Source organism: Heptranchias perlo, chromosome 7 (assembly GCF_035084215.1).
Source record: "Heptranchias perlo isolate sHepPer1 chromosome 7, sHepPer1.hap1, whole genome shotgun sequence".
Classification (NCBI taxonomy): domain Eukaryota; kingdom Metazoa; phylum Chordata; class Chondrichthyes; order Hexanchiformes; family Hexanchidae; genus Heptranchias; species Heptranchias perlo.
This window is the reverse complement of record NC_090331.1, coordinates 70,287,095-70,312,946: the sequence shown is the minus strand read 5'-3', so window position 1 is coordinate 70,312,946 and position 25,852 is coordinate 70,287,095. Positions and strand designations below refer to the sequence as shown.

General features: G+C 42.3%; 1 protein-coding gene and 1 long non-coding RNA gene across 2 annotated transcripts in view; one reads left to right on the top strand and one right to left on the bottom strand.

Moving 5' to 3' along the window:
• kcnh3 (potassium voltage-gated channel, subfamily H (eag-related), member 3) overlaps nt 1-25,852 on the bottom strand; it is a 617,557-nt gene that overhangs the window by 239,643 nt on the left and 352,062 nt on the right. Inside the window, exon 5 of the mRNA XM_067987818.1 lies at nt 17,333-17,582. Within this exon, the coding sequence (XP_067843919.1) occupies nt 17,333-17,582 (250 nt within the window). The remainder of the gene's footprint in view (nt 1-17,332; nt 17,583-25,852) is intronic.
• LOC137323833 (uncharacterized) lies at nt 1,794-25,381 on the top strand. The gene is made up of 3 exons (XR_010963454.1): nt 1,794-1,947; nt 6,326-6,385; nt 24,433-25,381. It is a non-coding gene; the product is annotated as an uncharacterized lncRNA (long non-coding RNA).

Genomic DNA, 25,852 nt, shown 5'->3' with positions numbered 1-25,852 from the left:
AATTTTAAAAAATTTTTTTCTTCCCCTCAGACATTCCCGCACGTACTTGTATCACCATCCCACTAATGCAAGAGTTGGACTCCTCCATCCTCTGGGCTATTGTGGAGAGTGCGCGTGGCACCTGTTCCAGCACCTCGCAAATGCGCTGCTGTCCCTCGATCATTCTCCTTTTAAAGGATGGTCTCCGGGGTTCAGCATCTGCGTGCAGCTGAGCAGAGCCTGGAGAGGAGTGCGCCCACCGACGCAGCCTCTCTACAGTTGCCCTACCACCAGTGTCTGCTCGTGCTCACTTGTGTGTGGTGACTCACCAGGTGCCAACCCAACTAACTGACTTCTAGGACCCACCGAGGTGTGAGCATCTGCGCTGGTGGATGGCTCACTAAGATGTGATGGTGCGCCCTCAGAGGCCGGGAGCTCCTCTGAGGAATCATCCTCTCCCGTCACTGCGGTCATTGAAGGGCCTGTAAGAGAATAGAAGGCAATATTAAGCATCATCACAGATGTGTCATGTTGCGATGAGCATACTGAGGTGTTCAACATGTCAATCATTATTAACATCAATTCATGTTGTGCATGATGAATGTTAAAGTTGTGTCACCAAACTTTTGTGGGGTGCCAGTCTCAGCGTCCCCGATGGACAGGCACTCGAGGGTTCGGCAGATCTCCAGGGCCTCCTCCTCCACCTCTGTGAGGACCACTATTTGTTGTGGCCCCCCCTCCAGTCCTCATCCTCTCACATGGATTTTGCGCTCTTTTCCTACATGGGGAGAAAGTACAGACGTGTGAGTGAGTGATGGTGAAGTGGTCAGCTGCCGAATGCATTGCTTTGGGTGAGGCTGACCATGAAAGAGATGCATCAGAGGGTAAGTAACAGACAGAGGCATCACATTGAATCAGGATTGGGGTGAGTGGTAGTGAAGGGGTCACAAATGGAGAGGTGAAGAAGTGCTCAGAAAATGTTCCCCTTGTGGGAGAGACTCGAACTAGGGGACACAATTTAAAAATAAGGGGCCTTCCATTTAAGATGGCGATGAGGAGAATTTTTTTCTCTCAGAGGGTCGTGAGTCTGTGGAACTCCCTTCCCCAGGGAGCGGTGGAGGCAGGGTCATTGAATATTTTTAAGGCTGGGTTAGATAGATTCCTGATTAACAAGGGAGTCAAAGGTTATCGTGAGTAGATGGGAAAGTAGGGTTGAGGTCACAATCAGATCAGCCATGATCTTATCAAATGGCAGAACTGGCTCCAGGGGCCGAGTGGCCTACTCCTGCTCTTAATTCGTATGTTCGTATGAAGGTAAATTGAGGATGAGCCTTAAGTGGGTGTGAGGAGTGATGTGATGGAGTAGTCTTGGCAGTGCAGAATGATGTGAGGTGGGGGCGGTGGTGATGTGCAACACAGAATGTAGGAGAATCAATAAGTGTACTCACTTTTGCTGATCTTGTTAGGTCATTGAAATGCTTCCTGCACTAGATCCAGATGCGGGATATATTGCTCCTGCTGGTGACCTCCTCTGCCACCTCGAGCCAGGCCTTCTTGATGGCAGAGGCAGGGCACTTCCACCTATTGGCCGGGTAAAATAGTTCCCTCCTCCTCCTCACCCCAGCCAGCAGCACCTCAAGTGAGGAGTCACTGAATCTTGGAGCTGCCATGCCCCTCTGTTGCTCCATTCTGTCTCCTTGCTCCTTGCTTCAACAAAGGCCATTGGAGCAATGTCCCTTTAAATCCAGACGCTCCAGCTGACAGCAGATCATGCGGGTGCACAGTCCGCCCACTGCGCAGCTTTCGGACGGCAAACCCGGAAACAAAGTTAATGGCCACCAACTAACTTGCGATCGCGTGGGGAACAGTAAGGTTTTATTATTCGGGTTACTCACGCACCCATTCACCACCTCCCCCACTCGCTGCCATCCTGCCGCTCTTTGTATGAGTCATACAAAACAGATACTTGTAAGTGCATAAAAAGGTCATACTTCATTGGGGGTTCAAAGGATGTTATAAACCACAAAAAGCAAAGTTCAACATGTTTCCAATGCTACTTTAACCTATAAGACTAAATATTAGCGAGAATGGATACCTGTGAATGCTACAGAGCTCTAACCCACTCCTGGGATGTGAATGGTGTCATCAGTCAGGAAAGCAAAGTTTGAACAGTTTACACAGTCCTCCAGATCCTGAGGATGATTACATTTCTTCTAATCTAAATGGTACTATTTTGAGGGAGGAGAGGGTTGGGGGGGGTGGAGGGGGTGTGGGGGTAAGAGCAGAGGGACCTGGAGGCACATATTCACAAATCTTTGAAGGTGGCAGGGCAAGAAAGCATATGGTATACTTGGCTTAGGGGCATTGAATACAAAAACAAGGAAGTCATGTGAAACCTTTACAAATCACTGTTTAGGCCTCAGCTGGAATATTGTGGCCAATTCTGGACACCACACTTTAGGAAGGATGTCAAGGCCTTGGAGAGGGTACAGAGGAGGTTTCCCAGGATGATACCAGGAATGAGGGAATTCAGTTATGTGGAGGGACTAGAGAATCTAGGATTATTCTCCTTAGAGCAGAGAAGGTTAACTGGAGACCTAATAGAGATGTTCAAAATCATGAAGGAGTTTGATAGAGCAATTATGGAGAAACTATTTCCTCTGGCAAGTGGGTCGGTAACCAAAGATCATAGATTTAAAATAATTGGCAAAAGAACTAGAGTGGAAATGAGGAGAATTTTTTTCACTCAGAGGATTGTTAAGATCTGGAGAGCACCATCTGAAAGGGTGGTGGAATCAGATTCCATAGGAACTTTCAAAAGGCAATTGGATATGTACTTGAAGAGGACTAATATACAGGGTCATGGGGAAAAAGCTGGGGAGTGGGACTAAATTGGACAGCTCTTTCAAAGAGCCGGCACAGGCACGACGGACTGAATGGCCTCCTTCTGTGCATTGAGAGCCTATGATTCTAATTCTTTCCCCATTATTCTAGAACTTTCTTGTTTGGGGTTTTTCAATGTCTTTCCTTACTGCCACCCACTGGAGTTACTGAGATTTTTTATGCTGCTCATCAGATGACAGGAAGAGGGATCATTTTATAATGTCAGGCAGGACAGCGGGCAGAAGGAGGGGATTTTAATAAGAAATAATGATATGCTAAATTTTTGTAGATACATCACTCGTGCGCATTACAACTTGTTAACACATGCCCGGATATTGTTTTATATTAAATGCAGAACTGCAGGTTTTTTGTGACCTTTCAAAATTTCAAAATATTGGATTTTTCCAGTGTGATGATGCTGTTGGTCAACATTACAGTGTTTTGCAATGTAATGTCACAAAACTAGGGTTATTTTACTAAGAGCTAAATGTGGTCAAATCAAACCAATGGTACTTTTACAGAAGGGTAGGGGAAGAAGATGGTCTTTTTACAGGAGGAGACCACCATATACATTGGGACTGCTCCACTCTCTTTTCCAGGGGTTAATGGGATCTTGCACTGCCCTTTGGCCTGGCTGCAGTGGGACTTTGCCTTGATTCTGATCAGGCTCAGTCCAGTCATGGTAACAGAAACCACTCTAGACAAATAACTGCAGCTGATCCAGAAAATAGTTCCTGGGAGATCTACCTTGTTGACTTTTACCATTGTAAAAGTATATCCCTTTAAAAGGGCAGGCGCCCACAAACCCACGAGCCCTTCGGCCCGGCGCGGACACGATGGTCCGAAGGGCCTCTATCTGTGCTGTATAACTCTATGACTCTATATGTGTATGTCTACGTGTGTGCCGTACTTGGAACATAATACATCTGTGGTAAGTATCATAGCATCCAGGCAGGAAAGGTAGACATTAATGACTGCACAGTAGTATTAATACTGTTGTCCTGTGTGCTCTCCTCACAGATGAAAAGTCCAGACAGTCAGTCACTAGCACTCCCTGGAGCAAGCAATGAAGTAACAGCAGCAGCAGAATTCCTCCTTCATTCATTTTAGCAGTACAAATCACCTAAGATAGGCTGTATATCACTGTTCAGTTGGTGACAGAATTATTAGTGAAACCATGTTACCAGTAGCAGTTCAGAAATTACGAGCAGAGGCCCAACCACTACAAATCCCCTTGCAGCCGCATCTGAGGAAGTAGACTTCTCAGGAGACACCTTTGAGCACAGGATACTGGATCATTTCATGGAGCATGTTTTATTTGGCTCCTAGGGGAGCACGTTGAAAGAGAGGTTGCCAAAGATCTTGAGCAACCTGAATGACATTGATAAGGTGATCAAGGAAGGCTTCTCCAGTCTAGTTCTGAAGTGCAGCAAGTATCAGCTGCTGTAAAATTTGTTGTGGAAAGCTCCAGGAGGAAGACCATAAGCACAGTGTTTGCATCCCACGCGGATCCTCACGATGAATCTTGGGTAACAAATTTAGAAAATGGTGAAACCTGGCTTTTACTCATAACAGCAAGAATGTAGACCACCTTGCAGGAGGGACTGCAGCAGCTCATACTGGTTCCTTGTTCGGTGTCCTTGTAGATCATGAAGACATACACTCCTCCAAGCCTTTCCTCCCTTTGAACTAGCTCAGTAAAGATCATTGGTGTATAATGTTTGATTATACTGGGGAAGTAAGTATTAACATGTATAATCCTAAATTGGGGCAGGGGGAGGTCACATTCCATCCCCACTTTGAAGGAGTGGAAACCCTTTCAATTCCTTAGTCACAGGGGTACAATCAATTATTCCCTGAACTTTAGGAAACTGCACATTGGTGTCAGCCCTACTGCCACTGAGATTGCAGGTGCTGCTTGAGCAAAATTTGAGGTACTGATGGGCACGGCCAAACATAACATTAGTCACCTGATTTATAGCCCTGTGAATGAAATAGTGGCTCACACCTGTGAGGCCCTCTGGTAGAGTCTGTAAGTTACCATCAACATCAGAACTGAATGCAGTAATTACCTTGACTGCCGCAAGGAAGGCAATTCTCTCTGAAAGCTGTCCCTGAAGTTCAGTATTCAGAAGGCAACTTATGTAAGTGAGCACCCCCTTGGACAGCCTCAACCTTGATGTGCACTAGTCAACTGGTAGCGCCAGGTAGCTGCTTCTTGGTCTCAGGGCAGTTGGTGCGCGAGTGCTTTATGAAGTCCTTGCTCCAACTCTGCCCTCTGTCCACTGCAACAATGTAGGGTGGTACTTATTGCAGCTGTAATACCCACCGGCATTACCTATCTCAGAGACATAATGGGGCCAATTTTCCTATCCCTAAACCTCATCGTGTGCCAGTTCACGGCATATTAGAGAGAGAAGATAGGAGCTGGGAATCCACCCCATTTGGGAATGATGAATATTTCCTGGGGCTGAATGGATGGACTTGGAAACATTCAAGTCCGACGGAAATAATGCCTCCCATGTCATATTCCGGAGGTTCTGCCGGGTGGCCATCTGTAATGAAGAACACCAATGTAAACTTGGCATTAGACATTTGCCTTAAGCTCAGAGGATCTTCAAAAAACCAGCCAGCAACCTTCAGGTAGTTTGGTGAGGATCCACCAGGCTTGAACTGTGTAGGTGGGGCAGATTCTGCTGCTGTTTAGGCATAAAATTGGGCTCCCATTTTACGCTGCTGCATGTTATGAAGGCCTGCAGTAGCACACAACTTCTTGCCCCCTATTTGAAGTGGGCCCCAACTCTGAGGCAGTAGTCCTGCCCATCACTCACCTAGACCAATGAAATTAGCTGAACCTGGATAAATAGCTGGGTTTAGTGGAAGTCATGTCAGGTATTTGTGATAGCACATTGCCCGACTTAGGTTGAGGCTGGGGTAAGGAAAATAGACCCCAAAAACACTGACACAGGTTGGATACCATTGGAGAACTTATTGCACCCAACAGAAAATAAAAGCAATTGGTATTAAGAGCCATCAACAAGTCCTTCATTGGCATTATAAAGTAATAGGCATTAAAACAACACCAGGTTGTTATTGCTGATCACTCATTTTTTCCAAGGGTGGAAAATTCAAAATAGCTTTAAAAGCACCAACTGACATTGCTAGTGGGTTTTGTTTCTGTTTCCCACCCCTTTGAATTGGCAGTGAAGATTGTAGCACAGTGAGTCCCCAACCTTGGCTCGAGCTGTATCGGGCACTCTCCCCAGGGAAGGACATAACATAATTAGCAGGGACTGCACGGCATGCTAACAGTGAGAGAGGGAGAGGCACAGAGGATGTTGGGTACGCCACATGGCAGAGAGATTGAGCGTATTAAAGGGAAAAGACATAATTAAAACATTGGAAGGAAGGTATATCTTCAAAAATAATTCATTTTTCTTTCTTTGCCCCTATGTTATCCCAGGATCCCTGAATAAATTGTCTGGAAGGAGAAATCAAGAGTAGGATAAATGAAAACCTCAAGGTACCACAGCAATTTATTTTATTGTAATGAATACAAGTGAAGGAAATAAGATATTTTAGTTTAAATAAATGAAATGCAATATTTTATCTTATTCATGCGCAGCTGTTAAAACAATCTTCTCTGAAGTTGCAGACAGTTTCGCTTTTTGTTGGCCCCACACAGACTGTTTGAAAATTACCCACAGCTCAGGCCCTTCCCTAGTTTCTTGCTGCCCTCTAAATCGCCTGTAGTCACACTCAGTCTTGCCAAGAATCACGGCAACTATTTGCCCTTTGAAAATGAAATTAAAATTTTAACTGGAACTTTGGAAAAAGGAATGAAACTCAATAATATATCAGAAACAATAACAGTGCTGAAACCTTTGTTAAAACAGCACAATAAGAGCCCAATTCTGTAATACGTTTGGAGAAGGTTTGGGCTCTTCTAAAGTAAAACACAAACTGATAACTTTGTCACGACTTTTGCAAATGCCTCCATAATATGTTTATTAAAAAAATTCTGCTAATACTTTTATTTACATTTTTGTTGTAGGACAGGACACAAAATTCAAGAGCTGTTCTTGTATTTGTATTGTTCCTAATGAACCAACATCAATGATAAAGAGAAAAGAACTAAATTATTATGGTTGAAAACAACTGTATATACTTCAGCATTCAGCAGCTCAATGCCAGTTTATAAAATCCATCTTGCAAAATGCCTGACTTCTCCACTCTGGATCTAATCAGTTGCTTTATTGCAACATTGATGGCAGTATTTAGTCTTGTTTAGGGAATATATTCAAATTGATATATAAATAACATTGCCCACCTAGAATGCTAAAGCAACTCTAGCTGTAACATTCTCTCAAATATCAAATGTCAAGTATCAGCTGTAGCTCAGTGGTATTCCTTAACCAACACCTAAAACAGATTACCTGGTCATTTGTCTCATTGCAGTTTGTGGGAGATTGCTGTGCACAAATTATCTGCTGTGTTTCCTACCTTACAATGGTGATTTGACTGTTTTTGAAATGACCTGAAATTTGAATTAGATGGTTGAATCCTGAAAAGGATTTGAACTGCCTGGTATTTAAAACACTTTTAATTTCGCACTTTCCATTGCTATAGACTCTATGGGGTAGGAATTTATCTGGACCTGTTTTTGAGATCAGAATCAGTGCTGCGCAGACAACGCGTGACCCAACCGGTAAGCCCGAGGCTGGCCCGAAATTGAGCATCAGGACTCATTTCAATAATTCAGGCCAGCTGCAGGTGCTTGGCTCACCTCCACAGGCAGTTCCCCATTCCAAGAAATTAATATCGAGCCACTTGCCTCACCAGCAGTGGCCCAAAGGTATATCCTGAGGGGGCGGTGATGGAGCAGCAACGGGATGGGGGTCGATCGAGATACTGTGGGGTCAGTGGAGCACTCCGGCTCTACAGCAACTTTAAACAAAAATGCAAAAAATCTTATCTTCTGCTGGCGGCTGCTGCTTCGGCCAGTGGGTACTGAAGAATCTAGAGCGGAGAAGGCCCGGGCCTGCTCGACTCTGCGCTATCCAATTTCTTCAAGGGCCCTAAAACAGGTGCTAGGCCCCTCATTGACATATGTAAGGTGCCTAACGCCTGTTTTAGGTGGCCATCAGGGATGCCTGAAAAATGGCGCAATCCAATTTTGGTTTGGATATTTTTCAGGCATTCATGGGGCACAGGACGTTGTTCCCTGAAATTGGACCTCATTGTACCCATTTTACGCCCATACAATGGGCACAATGAAGTTCAATTTCTACAGCTATTAATCTAACACAGCCTTAGGCTTCAGGTCACATCATGAATTGCATCCTTTTTGTAGACTGTGTGCGTTGTTGAGTCCTTTACTGAAGTTATTTTCTTGACTAGTAGTCAATTAATGTTTCACTTCACTGAGTTTAATTCATGTAGATGAGATATTATGACTTTTATCTGACATTATTATAAACTCAGTGATGCATAGACGGGCAGGGACAGCAAAGTAAATGATCAATTTGTTTTTTTCTTACTTCAACCTATTTAATCACTCAAGCTGCAACTGAATCTGAAATGCATTTTATTAAAGGCTAGTCTACTTTAAAAAGTCTGAAAAGACCAAGTCTGCTCACCATACAGTCTTTACAAATTCAGTAAAAAGAAAAAAAAAAAAGACTTGCATTTATATAGTGCCTTTCATGATCTCAGGACGTCCCAAAGCATTTTACAGCCAATAAAGTACGTTTGAAGTGTAGTCACTGTTGTAATGTAGGGCAAAAGCTCAATATTGTGACTAAGTGGTGAATCAAAGTCACTGGTTGTGCCAACTACATTCGTGCTGCAGGCATCTGAAAATGCATAGCTGTAGGTTGACTGGAAGTGGCTATGTAGAGCAAGGGTGCACAATAACATTGTGGCTTGGGGCACCTGGCTAAGAAAATGCATCTGGGGCTCACAATCCTTCTGCATGATGGAAACTGTTGAGCAGCAGAGGTTCTTCAAACTCACTGCAATGATTGCTCCTTCAATAGGATTTCAATTTTGGAATAACTCATGATATGGCCAACAGAATGTGCAAATAAATAGAAAGTGTGAAATTAAACATTTTAATTTAACTGAAAATTAAAATGTAATGTATTTGAAGACCATATTTGGGTATAAGTAAGCACAGCAGAAGAAAAGGCCATCAGCCCTATTTCTTCCACAGACCTTATCCAGTTTGCTATAATAGGCTCTATCCAAAAGGTTGTAGAAACTCCCCCCCACCCCTGTCTCCACAAAAAAGATAAAGTAAAATTCCAGAACACCGTCTAAAATTATGTCTTACATTATGCATCTTGGACTGGTTGGCTTTGTTGATATGGCATTTCCATGTTCTCAGCAGCTCAGAAACAATCATGTTCCAAATAGCATTCGATCATCTCTATCTGCACTTATGCTTAAAACTTTCAATAATGTTCTATAGCTAAATAATTATCCAGTTGTTTTTTAAAAATGTCAGTTGACAGTATGAACTGCTTTAGCTGGAATCCATTCCACTTCCTAGTACGGAAAAGAAAACCCTTATAATCTCGAGCCTTGTTTGAAGTTTGTTAATGTTATATTCATGTCTTATATAGTTCTGAGCTCACAATCCAAATTAAATAAGGAAAGAACGAACTTGCATTTATTTAGCATCTTTCATAACCTCAGGGCATCCCAAAGTGCTTCACAGCCAATGAAGTACTGTTGAAGTGTAATCACAGTTGTCATGTAGGCCACACTAATTACACTTCATAAGTACTTCAGATAACTTGTTTGCACCTACGTTATTCATTCTTCTCAGCATTTTACAAACCAGAATCATATCTCCTCTCAGTTTTATTTTCTCTAATAAGTTCAGTTCAATGAATGTTTACATAATAACACAGTAACATTCTGGACAGAGGCCATTGGTCCATCTAGCCCACCCTTCCATACCACCCATCAGTTCCCTGACTGTGATTCTAAAACTAATAGTCTCATATTCCCTTTCTTAACAGAAACTTATCCAGTCATTTTTAAAACTTGCCATGGGTTTCTATTCTACAATCCCCACTGCTAACCTGTTCCACAATTCTAGTACCCTATTACAAAATCAAAAGTTGTCTAAATTCCTAATTTTCATTTGACATCCACAACTTTAGACCATGTCCTCTAATCCTCAAAACCTGTGCCCAACAGAATAACTTCCCTGGCTCCAAATTCTTCATAATTATAAAAATGTTAAAGACCTTGGATGAGTCACCTCACTTCTCGATTAGGTAAAATCACAGGGTGAACATCCTTTACTCACAACTCACCCCCAAGTTCAGGAATTAGCTTTGTGGTCTTCCTTTGGACTTCCTCTAATAATTCTATAATATGCTCTGTTACTTCAAGCATGTAATATACACACCTCATCATTCTACCTAATTTCTTTATCTAGGAACATAGGAACAGGAGTAGGCCATTAAGCCCCTCGTGCCTGCTCCGCCCTTTGGCCCATATCCCTTAATACCTTTGGTTGCCAAAAAGCTATCTGTCTCAGATTTAAATTTAGCAATTGAGCTAGTATCAATTGCCGTTTGCAGAAGAGAGTTCCAAACTTCTACAACCCTGTTGAGTTCCATCTGCCACCTCTTTGCCCATAGGCCTAGCCTGTGAGGTCCCTTCGGATTATGATAGTGGTTAGCAGCAGTGACCATTTTGCCCAATTTGGTGTCATCTGTAAACTTAGGTACTTTACACAATATTCTATCCTCTGTTATTTTTAAAAATTAGAAACAGTAGCCCCAACATTGCTATCACACAGGAGTTAATCAGTTTTTCCTCTGCTACCTTCCCATGCATCACCACCTTTTGCTGTCTACCTTTCAGTCATGCATTAATACTTAGGCACTTGTGAGTCAGTCTATGTGTCAAGTGCTTTACTGAAATAACCCCCGAGCGATTGGGCGCGGGTAAATCATGCACTGCAAACCCTGTGCCCATAATCGGGGGTTACTGAATTTAACCCCCACAGTTTCTTAATAGTTTTGTTCTCATTTGAACCTTAAAATTAATGTTATGATCATTAGACCCCAAATTTTCCTGTACTTTATCTGGCTCATTACTCCTTCCTTATTAGCGAGGGGGAAACCAAATATTGCCTTCCTTCATGTGCTGTTTAAGATACTTGAAGTACTTTGATTAACTCTTTCATTCTATGCCAGAAAAATTAAAATTCCCCATGATTACAACTGAGGCCTTAGCACTCATCTTTTTTATGACTTCCTACAGCAGTACATCTCCTTTTATTTTGTGATGGCTTGTAACATATTTCCCTTTCCACCTTTCAGATCCATCCAAACAGACTCTGCCAATTTCCAATTCGTCCCTCTCAGTAACATATAAACCTTCCCCTGATAGACAGCGACATTCCCTTTCTTTCCTTCTCTATCCATCCTAAAGCACAATTAGACCTGCAGATTTGTTCCCCACTGATCCTCTTCCTTAAGCCAGGTTTTGGTAATTCCCATGATATCTATTACATCCTTTCTTACCAACGTTTATAACTCATCTATTTTATTTCTTATGTTCTTGGCATTTATGTAAAACCATCTTAGATCATTCCTTGTCCCCCCCATATTTGTATTCATGAGACTTCTTCCAAATATTTGATCTGGACTTCCTCCCTCCCCCCTGCTTCCTTGGTTGAATTCTGTACTAACTGTTTGATTTACTCTATCGGCAAAAATGAATGTTCCCTTTCAGCTTAGGTGAAGGTTGATCCAACATTGCAACATTCTCTTCCCCAAAAGTTGGTCCCAGTTGGCCAAGAATTTGAATCCCTGCCTGTTACACCATGTTTCGAGCTACATAATGATCTGTCTAATCTATCTCCCTCCAACAGGTCTAGCGCATGGCAGGGTGAATAATCCTGAGATTACTAACCTGGAAATCCTTTTCTTCAATCTGTCCCTAGTTCTTACAAATTTCTTTTATAGAACCTCAATTCTACATTTACCTACACCATTGTTTCCATGTGAATCATGACCTCAAGTTTCTCCCCTCCCATTCCCAGGATCACTGGGATCTGCTCCTCCGGGCCATTTACAATCTCCAGGGGGCACCTCTATGCAGGGTCACTTCATGGCAGAACTTAGCATTGGGGTGAGCCCAGGGAAGTGAGGGGCATCTCCAGGTTTCTGCAGCTGTGATTCTGGCCGGGTTCAGCTAGTAAGTCTCCTACAAACGCCAACACTTTCGGGTAGGAGCCCAGACTCAAGTATCACCAATTACCTCAACCTCCAGAATGCTCCACTAAAGTATCTACATAGTGGCACATCTCAACATCTATAGTAGCAACCCTACATGGGAGGTACACTGTTGGGGTTACAACAAAATAGTTCATCCCATAATATAAAAAACTCGTTTGTAAAATCTGCAGATACAAGAACAATCGTGATTCACAGGAACCACATCTCATTTTCAAAAAAAGTAAAGGCTTGCATTTATATAGTGCCTTTCACTCCCTCAGAACATCCCAAAGCGCTTTACAACCGATGAAGTACTTTCAAAGTGTAGTCACTGTTGTAATGTCGGAAATGCAGCAGCCAATTCGTGCACAGCAAGCTCCCACAAACAGCAATGTGATAATGACCAGATAATCGCTTTTAGTGATGTTGGTGGTGGGATAAATATTGGCCAGGACGTTAGGGAGAACTTCCCTGCTCTTCTTTGAAATAGTGCCATGGGATCTTTTACGTCCACCTGAGAGGGCAGATAGGGCCTTGGTTTAACGTCTCATCCAAAAGACATCACCTCTGACTGTCCCTCAGTACTGCACTGAAGTGCAGCCTAGATTTTGTGCTTAAGTCTCTGGAGTAGGACTTGAAGCCACAACCTACTGACTCTGTGGTGGGGCCATGGCTGACATTACCCTTTTCAATGTTACAGATGCAACAAGCAATCTCAGTAGAACACTCTTGTTGCTTTAATGCATTTTTGACTGCCTCTTAAAGACTGCAGTAAGAAGGGGCTTCACAATATGCATATAGAGCCTAGATTTTCCCGCAATGGCGAGATCGGCAACATACGCAGTTGATTTCACCGTCTAGTGCGCCGATCCCGCCCTTGATAACTTACTCCAAAATTTGCTGATGAAATAATTAGAATATGCCGCAGCGAGCATAACGGCCAATCGGAAGCAGGGCAGATATAGGAATCAGATGACTGTCTCTGATGGTGCATGGACAGTAATTGATCAGATCAATAACATTTGCGCACTGGTCAGTAAAAACTCCTGAATGACCCGCAGCGTAGGCTTTGTGGGAGAGTAATCGATTGATCCGCATCAAATCTCAAATGCTGACATAGATTACTGCTCAAAATACCTACGGTTTCATCTCGGTTATTCTAGTCCACCCCAGTCATTTAGTTTCTCAGTCTGAAGCTGCATTACACTGCTCAGAGAGCTGATTTATTAACACTGAGATCCAATCGTGCCCTCTCCACATCATTCAGTCCTATTACAGTTGGGCAACATGTCTGGTTTTAAAGGATCAGAAATTAAATGTCATATTATTAGGAATTCATTGCAATGCAATGTATCTGAATGGGAAGTTGTAATCCCATGCTTGGATCAAGTTGAAATCTGATCAAGGATATTCAGAAAACCTGATTCCCTGATAGGATGGACAGTGCAGTACCTTCATTTTTTTCTTTCTGTTTTGCTGGATACAACTCTCATTTGAGCCTTATCAGGAGATTTTTTTTTAAAAAAGAAAATATAATCTGCCCATTTGTATATCGCGATCTGTCAATATTGCGCAGGTCAGGGCAACAATACTCTCGCTGTCACAACCTGAAATCCTTGTAAAGAAAAATGAACTATTGACAATAAGAGCTATGATTAAACATGAAAGCTGGGATCACACTGCCCTATTTATCGGGATTGTCTTAACATTGGGGGAAAAAAGCAGCAAATAAAAAAAAATCCCTCCACAACTCTGACCAGGAAATCACTGCGTAATCTACTTATTTATCTATAATCGCCGTTTGAGACCTAATTTAAGGATTTGACTCCCTGCTTTTCCAGACTGAAGGGTCAAATATCATTGTAAACCTGCGGGTTTTCAGAACACATGTTCTGTGTTGCTCTTTGAATGGTCACTATATATATTCCAGGATTAATTAAATAACTTTTAAAAGGACAGAGAGAGAGAATAGTTGCATTTATCCCTTCCCCATGACCAGTGCATGTAATCTATCCAGTTGATTCCTCTTGTTTTAAAGATGTGCCATTCTTCACCCTAGCCTTTCCCACCGTTATCTATATTTTTCCGCATTATCTCTGTGTATGCCGGCTCGATTAGAAGCTGGCACGTCAGTCTATACTGTTCTGCAATTAAAAAAAACATGAAACTAAAAACAGAAAGAAAATAACGAGAGATTTCCTCAGCCAACTTAAAAGGTTTCAGGTCAATTTTACTTGTAAATCTTTCAAAACACTTCCATAAGGAAGAAAAACGAGAAATATCGTGAACTAAGCAAACATGTTTAAAGGAAACCGATCTTGGAGCAACAAATCAAGCTGCTGGCAGGCCATTAACACCATTATTCTTAATCTAAGTGGCGGTGACGAGAAAACTGGCTTAGATGCAGGAAAATCACGATTGCCATTGATTTTAATGGGGCGGAGCTATGATAATTACCAGCTAACTGTTTTCGGCAAGAGTAATGGCATAAGTCCGAGGAAAATATGGAGTGGCATAATTAACGGCATAAGTCACTTACTCTATAATTTCCTCTTTTTTTTGCACCGTTCAAGGGTCCCTATGCCGTAGATGCTCCAAGACAATGGCACAAGTCCCCAGGAAAATCTGGGCCAATTATTTTTCTAGAGAAGAGGATGCTGCCATTGCAGCAGTAAAGGAGGAGATAGTAGTGATATTGGATAGAATAAAAATAGATAAAGAGGAGGTACTTAAAAGATTGGCAGTACTCAAAGTAGAAATGTCACCCGGTCCAGATGGGATGCATACTAGATTACTGAGAGAAGGGTGGAAATTGCAGAGGCTCTGGCCACTATCTTCCAATTCTCCTTAGATATGGGGATGGTGCTGGAGGACTGGAGGATTGCAAATGTTACATCCCTGTTCAAAAAAGGGGAGGGGGTAAAACCCAAGAATTATTGGCCAGTCAGCCTAACGTCAACAGCGGGGAAACTTTTAGAGACAATAGTCCAGGACAAAATTAATTGGCACTTGGAAAAGTAGGGGCTAATAAATGAAAGTCAGCTCGGATTTGTTAAAGGAAAATCGTTGTTTGACTAACTTGATTGAGTTCTTTGATGAAGAAATGGAAGGTGTTGATGAGGGAAGTGCGGTTGATGTTATATATATGGACTTTCAAAAGGCATTTGATAAAATACCACATCATTGTTTTTTATTCGTTCATGGGATGTGGGGGTCGCTGGCGAGGCCAGCATTTATTGCCCATCCCTAATTGCCCTTGAGAAGGTGGCGATGAGCCACCTTCTTGAACTGCTGCAGTCCGTGTGGTGAAGGTTCTCCCATCGTGCTGTTAGGTAGGGAGTGCCAGGATTTTGATCCAGCGACGATGAAGGAACGGCAATATATTTCCAAGTCGGGATGGTGCGTGACTTGGAGGGGAACGTGCAGGTGGTGTTGTTCCCATGTGCCTGCTGCCCTTGTCCTTCTAGGTGGTAGAGGTCATAGGTTTGGGAAGTGCTGTTGAAGAAGCCATGGCGAGTTGCTGCAGCCACAGTGCGCCGGTGGTGAAGGGAGTGAATGTTTAGGGTGGTGGATGTGGTGCCAATCAAGCGGGCTGCTTTGTCCTGGATGGTGTCGAGCTTCTTGAGTGTTGTTGGAGCTGCACTCATCCAGGCAAATGGAGAGTATTCCATCACACTCCTGACTAATGCCTTGTAGATGGTGGAAAGGCTTTGGGGAGTCAGGAGGTGAGTCACTCATCACAGAATACCCAGCCTCTGACCTGCTCTTGTAGCCACAGTATTTATATGGCTGGTCCAGTTAAGTTTCTGGTCAATGGTGACCCCCAGGATGTTGATGGTGGGGGATTCGGCGATGTTAATGCCGTTGAATGTCAAGGGGAGGTGGTTAGACTCTCTCTTGTTGGAGATGGTCATTGCCTGGCACGAATGTGACTTGCCACTTATGAGCCCAAGCCTGGATGTTGTCCAGGTCTTGCTGTATGCGGGCTTGGACTGCTTCATTATCTGAGGGGTTGCGAATGGAACTGAACACTGTGCAATCATCAGCGAACATCCCCATTTCTGATCTTATAATGGAGGGAAGGTCATTGATGAAGCAGCTGAAGATGGTTGGGCCTAGGACACTGTCTTGAGGAACTCCTGCAGCAATGTCCTGGGGCTGAGATGATTGGCATCCAACAACCACTACCATCTTCCTTTATATAACTTCAGTTATGTGGAGAGACTGGAGAAGCTGCGGTTGCTCTCCTTAGATCAGAGAAGGTTAAGGGGAGATTTGATGAAGGTGATCAAAATAATGAACAGTTTTGACAGAATGAATAAGGAGAAATTATTTTCTTTATTAGCCGAGGCAAAAAATATAAGAGCAGGGAAGATATGCTAGAACTGTATAAAACACTAGTTAGGCCACAGCTTGAGTACTGAGTACAGTTCCGCTCACCACATTACAGGAAAGTCATGATTGCACTAGAGAGGGTACAGAGGAGATTTACGAGGATATTGCCAGAACTGGAGAATTTTAGTGATGAGGAAAGATTGGATAGGCTGGGGTTATTTTTATTGGAACAGAGGAGGCTGAGGGGTGATTTAATTGAGGTGTATAAAATTATGAGGGCCCGAGATAGAGTGGATAGGAAGGACCTATTTCCCTTAGCAGAGAGGTCAGTGACCAGACAGCATAGATTTAAAGTAATTGGTAGAAGGATAGACGGGAGCTGAGGAGAATTTTTTTTACCCAGTGGGTGGTAGGGGTCTGGAACTCACTGCCTGAAAGGGTGGTAGAGGCAGAAACCCTCAACTCATTTAAAAAGTACTTGGATATGCACTTGAAGCGCTGTAACCTACAGGGCTACTTTCGGCCGGCACGGACATGATGGGCTGAATGGCCTCCTTCTGTGCCGTAACTTTCTATGATTCTATTAAATTGTTTTTTTACGTAGTGAGTTGTTATGATCGGGAATGCACTACCTGAAAGGGTGGTGGAAGCAGACTCAATAGTAAATTTGAAAAGGGAATTGGATAAATACTTGAGGGGATAAAAATTACAGGGCTATAGGGAAAGAGCAGGGGAATGAGACTAATTGGAAAGCTCTTTCAAAGAGCTGGCACAGACACGATGGGCAGAATGGCATCTTCCTTTGCTGTACCTACTATGATACTATGAACTTTTGCTCATTTTATGTTCATTTTGGGTTACATTTTAATTCAAGAAGATTAAAGTCTTACCGAGCATGAAAAGGATCTCCACAAAGATGTCACTCACACTGGGCGGGTTTCTTGAAGCAGCAGTATTGTCATCTCTGCTGACGCTGAAGCAGACGTTGTATGGAACAGTGACAGCAACATAAAACGTTGCCAAGAGGATCAACCAGTCCCAACCGGCTTTGAAAGTGCCATAATGAAGCAGAATAAGTCTGGATTTCTGAATAGCTGCAACTTTATACTCTGGAAGTGCTGGTTTCTCTCCAAAGAGATTCTGTTTAAAACAAGTAAAAAAAAGCGACATATGTATAATATTTTGTGTACTGTCAGGACTATCTCCCATATGCTTTACAAACACTCAGAATGCAGTAATTTTGGCTCAAACTGAATTGAGTTGAAGGGCAATCCCAATCATGTGGTAACTGTAGATAAATAAAGACATCTTTCATTGTAGTGTTTTGCATTTACAATGAAATGGCAAATTCCTGTTCTATAAATGTTGTTTTAAAGTTAGATATGAACCTGCTTAGGGGCTGCTTACATCAGGTCACGTGATAGATTACTTATTGATTAGAAGGGGTGAATATCTTGAGTCCCAATGTCTCAGTGGGTAAATGAGGTAAAACCTGGTGGCACTGAGCCATACAAACCAGACATTTCGTAAATTAAGTTTCTGGTCCATGCTGAACTAGCTGATCTCAGCCAAGTGGTGTTAACGCTACGATTTGTCTCAATGTCCTTTTGGTAAGGTTGGATGAAAAAAATGAGTTGAGTTCCCACTCTTGACTTTTATGTAGTGTTCCTGCCATACAAGAGACTATTAGCAAAAAGGAAAGTGCTTGGGATTGGAGGTGACCTTGTGATATGGGTTGGTAATTGGCTGGGAGGTAGGAGACAGAGAGTAGGGATATATGGAATATTCTCTGATAGGCAGGATTTGACAAAAGGCTTCCCCAGGGATCTGTACTGGGGCCTCAGCTTTTCACCATAGATATTAATGATTTGGATGAAGGATTAGAAAGTTGTATATCCAAGTTTGCAGATGACACTATGATAGGAGGCATAGTAAGTTGAGTAAATTGGAGGAGGAAGTTATAAAGGGACATGGAAAGACTAAGTGAGTGGGCACAACGATGGCAGATGGAGTTCAATGTGGGGAAGGGTGAGGTCATCCACTTTGGATCCAAGAACGTCAAATTGGAATATTTTCTTAATGGTGAGAGACTAGGAGCTGTGGAGGAGCAAAGAGATTTAGGTGTCCATGTACATGAATGACTAAAAGCTAGTGCGCAGGTACAAAAAGTAATCAAAAAGTCTAATGGAATGTTGGCCTTTATCTCAAGGGGGTTGGAATACAAAAGTGAGGAAGTGATGCTTCAGTTATACCGAGCCTTGGTCAGACCCCATCTGTAGCACTGTGTTCAGATTTAGGCATCAAACCTTAGGAAAGATATATTGGCCTTAGAGGGAGGACAGCGCAGAAATCACCAGAGTAATACTAGGGCATAAAGGGTTAAATTATGAGACCCAGTTTCATGGACCTGGTTTGTATTCCCTTGAGTGTAGAAGATTGAGGGGTGATCTAATTGAGATGTTTAAAATGATAACGCAATTCGATAGTGTAGATACAGAGAAACTATTTCCTCTGGTGGGGGAGTCCAGAACAAGGGGGCACAATCTTAAAATTAGAACTGGGCCATTTAGGAATGAAATCAGGAAGCACTTTTTCACATAAAGGCTAGTGTAAATCTGGAACTCTCTTTCTCAAAAGGCTGTGGATGCTGGGTCAATTGAAATTTTCAAGACTGAGATCGATAGATTTTTGTTTGGTAAGGATATCAAGGAATGTGGAGCAAGGGCAGATAAATTGAGTTGAGGTACAGATCAGACATGATCTAATAGAATGCTGGAACAGGCTTGAGGGGCTGAATGGCCTATTCCTGTTCCTATGTTGTTAGAAAATGAGTGTGTGTGAGTGAGTGAGTGTGAGTTTGTGTAAGATACGAGATACTTTCTCTGCTTGAATAGCTCACTGACATTTAGTGAGGTTCACACATGAAGAATTGCACTTCAGGGAGATATCAAAGTTCTGCTGTTCCTCTGGAACCATACTCATTAGAATGACTGTCTTACAAAGATAACGCTTGTCCCCGGGAGAATCTGACAGAAAATATTAAAGCTGTAGGAAATGGTGGCCTCATACTTTATGATCTATTCATTCCTTTGCTCAATGTTCTTTGTCTCCTTTCCTGAAGGTTATCACCTACACTGACGTACATAGTCCCACAGCAGCTTGCAACTCTGGTACTGGAATGAAAGGGCTATTCTTTATGTGCGAGTCTAGACAGTGAGTGCTGTAAGTTATTTGATCATAGGGAGGTTGATGGATTGAATGCAACTTTTCCTCTAGTTGAGAATGATCTGCCTTTATTCCCTTGCAGTCGAATGGTGAGTATATGTGCATACTTGCTGGTAGGCTATTGACAACAATCCTGGTAGGTTAGTGAAGGAATACATTAACTTGGACTTTTTGTCAAGAGACTGGCAACTCCTGAGTCTTGATTTTGCTAAAATGTACATCCATGACATTTGCATGTTTGAGTGTTTTCTCTCCAAGGCTACTTAATACACATTTATGTACGTGTCTCCTCCCTCTTGGCTTTTCACTTCTATTTTCTCATTGTAAAGCAAGATAGCACAGTTACAAAGATTAAAGGGGCATTGTCTTTATGGAGGAAGAACAGCTGCACACAATCTTTGTAATGATGGTGCCATGTACACATAATGAAGTAACATGTTCCAGGCAGATTAACATATTAAGACATAATTTGTGGCATTTAACAAACACACAATAAAGACAGTTCCCTATTCATTAAAGAGATATTAGAGAGTCTTGGTCTCACCTGTACCTTTTTCAATTCCTCTTTCAGAATGGCTGGTGATAAGAAACCAAATTCCTCTGATGTTCACTTATTCAGAACACACCTCATTTGTTGGATTAAAACATATTTAAATATAATAAAGATTTGTTTTTGCCTTACAAATAAAGTATTCTCAAGTTCATAAATTAATTGTAAAACTCTCTCCCCTCTTATTGAAGCATCTAATAACTTTCCTGTTACATTCTAATGATCAGCTTTATTCTCCACCTCCTGGTGTTAGGCAGCATGCTGAGGTGTTAGATCTTGATTGATCTAAATTGATGTTTGCTTTCAACCTGATTCCTGATCACGATCTAACTGGTATTAACAGGCAGGATGCAGTATAAATTAGGTTTGTTATTGATTAAGGATGACATTTACTTTTCCTTAGGATTTGTCTCAAGTGGTCCTAAAACTTGGGTATTTAGAAGTTATATCCTGCCAAGCAGTATGTCACTCTACCTGGAGGGTTTGCTGAGGATTACTGGTGTATGCTCACACTTACATTGTGCCAGATTTAATGTAGGAACCCGACTCCATGCAGAAGCAACCTGCTAACATCACCATTGAGAGTATCATTCATTAATACAACTATCCCTGAAGAGTGATTGCATCTCTCCCCTGATCTATCGAAAACAATTTTACAACACCAAGTTATAGTCCAACGATTACTATAACTTGGTGTTGTAAAATTGTTTATAATTGTCATCACCAGCATCTCCACAACCTGATCTATCGAGACTGCTCGGGACTGGATAACAACAGCAGCCAACCCCCCCCCCCCCGACTACCAGGTGTCAGAGATCTTATCACATTTGCATCTCCTGTCAGTCAATCTTGATGTGGGATTGATAGCCAAGGGAGGCAGATCAAGAAAGAATCATGAGGTCCAAATGGGGAAGGGGGCAATTGGAGTTAAACCTTCCCAAACAGGAAGTAATACAATTACTCAACATAGCTTTCACAATTAAAGGAACATTGCCCTTCACCTAAAAGGATTCAGGAGAAATTTCTAACACTAGCAAGCTTGATTTCAGATCTGAACCAGATCATAGAATAGTGGTAACTTTTTTTTTTATTACTTGTTAATGAGATGTGGACAATAATGTCAAGGTTACCTTAATTGCCTGTCATGGTCAGGAATTTTTTGACCAATTTCTACAGAAAGAATTTGTAAGAAGAGTTACTTTGATGCTGGGTCTTTAAAAGCACCCAGGCAATGGATGGTTGATAGACTAAACAGAAGTTGTTTTTCCCATAAACCAAACAATAAATTATTGCTTTGTTTGTCTGAGTATTTGGAAAAATGTCTCCTACCCATTTTGTTGGAAACCCCTTTCATTTCTGTCAGTCTGTGAAGTGGGAGTTAAAAGAGACAGATGAGGCAGTCTTTTTTTGGAATGAGAAAACTGCTCGGGTAGTGAATGATTGGATTCTACAAGGAATAAAGGTTCTGCCCTGAGCTGTAGGTCAGAATGCAAAGGAGTTAGTCTGTTTAAGTGAAGCAAGATGACCCACTGAAGTGGGGTGGTGTGTGTTCATTGCTTTTATGTTCGTACATGGAGATAATTTGTAACAATAGAACTAAATGAACCTGATCATAACTATTGCTCTGTGCATATACCTCACAACTTTATCTCCCCACTACTTTCCTCGACCCCTCTGCTGTCTCTGATTGGTCACACTGCTTGTCCAACGTCAAGTACTGGATGAGCAAAAATTTCCTCCAACTAAATATTGGGAAGACCAAAGCCATTTTCTTCGGTCCCCGCCACAAACTCTGTTCCCCAGCCACCGACTCCATCGCTCTCCCTGGCCACTGTCTTGAGGCTGAACTACAAAACTGTAACGGCTCTTATCTAAGTCACAAATAACATCCTATGTGACCGTGACTGTGGTAAACTATCCCTGCTCATCCCTCTCGACCTGTCTGCAGCCTTTGACACAGTTAACCACATCCTCCTCCTCCAACATCTCTTCTCCGTCATCCAGCTGGTTGGGACTGCACTCGCCTGGTTCCATTCCTTTCTTTCCAGTCGTAGCCAGAGAATCACTTGAAATGACTTTCTTACTGCTCCCGCACCCTTACCTCTGGAGTCCCCCAAGGATCTATCCTTGGCCCCTTCCTAATTCTCATCTACGTGCTGCCTCTCAGCGATATCATCCGAAAACACATGTACGCTGACGACACCCAGATCTATCTCACCACCATGTCTATCGACCCCTCCACTGTCTCTGCTTTGTCATGCTGCTAGTCCAACACCCAGTACTGGATGAGCAAAAATTTCCTCCAACTAAATATTGGGAAGATCGAAGCCATTGTCTTCGGTCCCCGCCACAAACTTCGTTCCCTAGCCACTGTCTGAGGCTGAACCAGACCATTCACAACCTCGGCATCCTATTTGACCCTGAGATGAGCTTCTGACCATATCTGCTCCATTACCAAGACCGCCTACTTCCATCTCCAACATCACGTGTCTCTGCCTCTGCCTCAGCTCATCTGCTGCTGAAACCCTCATCCATGCCTTTGTTATCTCTAGACTTGACGATTTCAATGCTCTCCCATCTTCCACCATCCCTAAACTGAAGCTCATCCAAAACTCTGCTGCCCATATCCTAACTCGCACCAAGTCCCGTTCATCCATCACCCGTGTTCGCTGACCTGCATTGGCTCTCGGTCTGGGAAGGCCTTGATTTTAAAATTCTCATCCTCGATTTCAATTCCCCCCGTGACCTCGCTCCCCCCACCCCACTCTGTGACCTCTTCCAGCCCTACAATCTTCCGAGATCTGTGCGCTCCTCCAATTCTGGTCTCTTGAGTAGCCTCGATTTTAAGCACTCCACCATTGGCGGCTATGCCTTCAGCCACCTAGGCCCTAAGCTCTGGAATTCCCTCCCTAAACCTTTCTGCCCTCCTTTAAGATGCTCCTTAAAACCTACCTCTTTGGTTACCTGTCCTAATATCTCCTTACGTGACTCGTTATCAATCTTTGTTTGATAATCACTTCTGTGAAATGCCTTGGGACATTTTACTATGTTAAAGGTGCTATGTAAATGCAAGTTGTTGTTAATATCTTGAAACAAGCCTCATCACATTTAGTGTTAACTCTGCCCACCTTTGGGGAGATTGAAGAGGTATACATGCAAATAAGGGGGGTTCTGCTCACAAAGGAGTTCCATCATTAGCAACCCCTCCAGTCCAGCTATCATACAAGTAGACAAGCAATGTCAGTCATCTCCCATAAAAGAAAGCTGCTCTGATTGCTTATGAATTTGAGCAGGAATCTATTGCAGAACCAAATTTGTAACACCATCCCTATTTGCCTGATAAGGTGCTCCGTGGGCCACCTTCTTGAACTGCTGCAGTCCTTGTGGTGATGGTGCTCCCACAATAGTGTTAGGTAAATTGCAATTTTTTTTTAACCTATGTGTAATAGCCTTTTACTAGCAAATTCATTACTTATATATAACACAAGCTGTAGTACGAATACCTCATAAAAGATTCCTGTGCCTCCCCCATACTGTATGTAAAGATATTCGGTACAAAAATGTAGCCTTGATTTTTTTGATTGATGTTCTAACGCTGCCACTGGCCTGTTTAAAATGGAAAATCTAGGCTCTAAAGTTTACAAGAATGTTACCACTGGTATAGTGGAATAATTGATACAGCCATTTAAGCCATGTACGTTAAAGATATTTAGCACAGGGATTTGTAAAATTGACATATGCAGTTGATCAATGGCGCAGTAACAGTCACTGTTTGGTTGATAACCGAATATCTTCGATGACATAGTAGTGAAGAGAAATTGGTAAAAAAGGGAAAAGATTTCACGTTGCAACATATGAAATTAAACACCGACATTCTGCGCATTTCCATCCATTTGACTTACAATACAAGATACTGACGGGGAATATTTCCTTTTTTCATTATTTGCATCAAATCAGAAAATCTTCCTTTATAAATATTTATAAATCTACTACAAAAGCGCACACATCTTCCTGGTGAAACTGTACCCAAATCTTGTCCATAAATATGGCATCTCTACAATATATGTATTTTGAAATCTGCAAGATAGATTCAGTATTGAAAGGATTAATGCGTTATTCTTCAGAGAACAGAATTAATTCTCCTCAATGCAGGTCAAATGTTTAAAAACATTTTTAGGCAGCTTATTAAATCAATGTGATCTAATTGATTGGCAGATTGGCACCAATTTTCAACAGCACCTCATAGCCCCCAAGAAGAACAAGAACAGCATCATGGGAACACCATCATCTCCAAGTTCCTCAGCAAGTCACACGCCATCCTGACTGGGATATATATTGTTGTATCTGCATTGTTGCTGGGTCAAAATTCTGCAATTCCCTATTTAACATCTTTGTGGGAGCACCATCAGCACAAGTACTGCAGCAGTTCAAGGAGACGGATCAGCGCCACCTTCTAAGGGCAATTAGTGATGGGCAATAAATACAGCCTTGCTAGTGTTGTACATTTGAGAACCGATTAGAAAAAGTTCTACATTCTGGAGTATCTAAACAGATCACACAAACAGTATACCAATGGTTATGGTGTAGCATAAATCGCCCGACATTTGCATTGTGTTGGAGTCAAGGGGATTTTCTTGAGTACGTGCCGATATTGGGAACCTTGCCTGCTACCAGTGCATTTTGGGAAAACAAGGATGTGTTACTCACGATTTTCCATTCCCACACCAGTGTGTATTCAGAAAATTACCCGCCCCCCCCCCCCCCACCCCATCAAAAGACTCATCATATCATCTCCTATCCTAACACATCCTTTTCCAGAACTTCAAAACTGTGGCTCTTCTTTCCTCCTGCAGTATGTGCCTCTTTCTACTTTCTTTTAAGATCTAAGCTTGTTACTTATTTTTCATCCTCTTCTATTCTTTTTAATCTCGGTATTGTCCTGAACTATAAGCCTTGACCCATCATCTAGGTTTCTCCAGGTTGTCCTCTCCAATACTGTTGATCAAAGGCATTTGACTTGCCGCTTCTCTGACTTTTATTCCAGCACAAAGTCTTTAATGTATTTCTCTATGTTCAGGTGATCAATATATTTACTTCTTGCTGCAATTCTGTATCCAATTTACGTCCTAACTTCTCTATCTTGTACCTTAAAGATGAAACAAGCAGCAAGAAATTGAATAAACAATAAAATTAATAAAAAGACTACCGTCAATGAAGCTTGTTGAGATTTTTCATGTGCTTTCAAAGAGGCTAGCATTGACAGCTGGACTCCAACACATAGTAATCCCTTTCCATTTCTCTGAAGTATGTGTCAAAGTTTGCTTACATAAGAAATAGGAGGAGTAGGCCATATGGCCCCTTGAGCCTGCTCTGCCATTCAATAAGATCATGGCTGATCTTCAACCTCAACTCCACTTTCCTGCCCAATCACCATATCCCTTGATTCCCCTAGAGTCCAAAAATCTATCTCTCTATCTCAGCCTTGAATATATTCAACTACTCAGCATCCACCGTCCTTTGGGGTAAAGAATTCGAAAGATTCACATCCCTCTGAGTGAAGAAATTCCTCTTCATTTCAGTCTTAGATGGCCAACCCCTTATCCTGCGACCATGCGCTCTAGTTCTAGACTCTTCC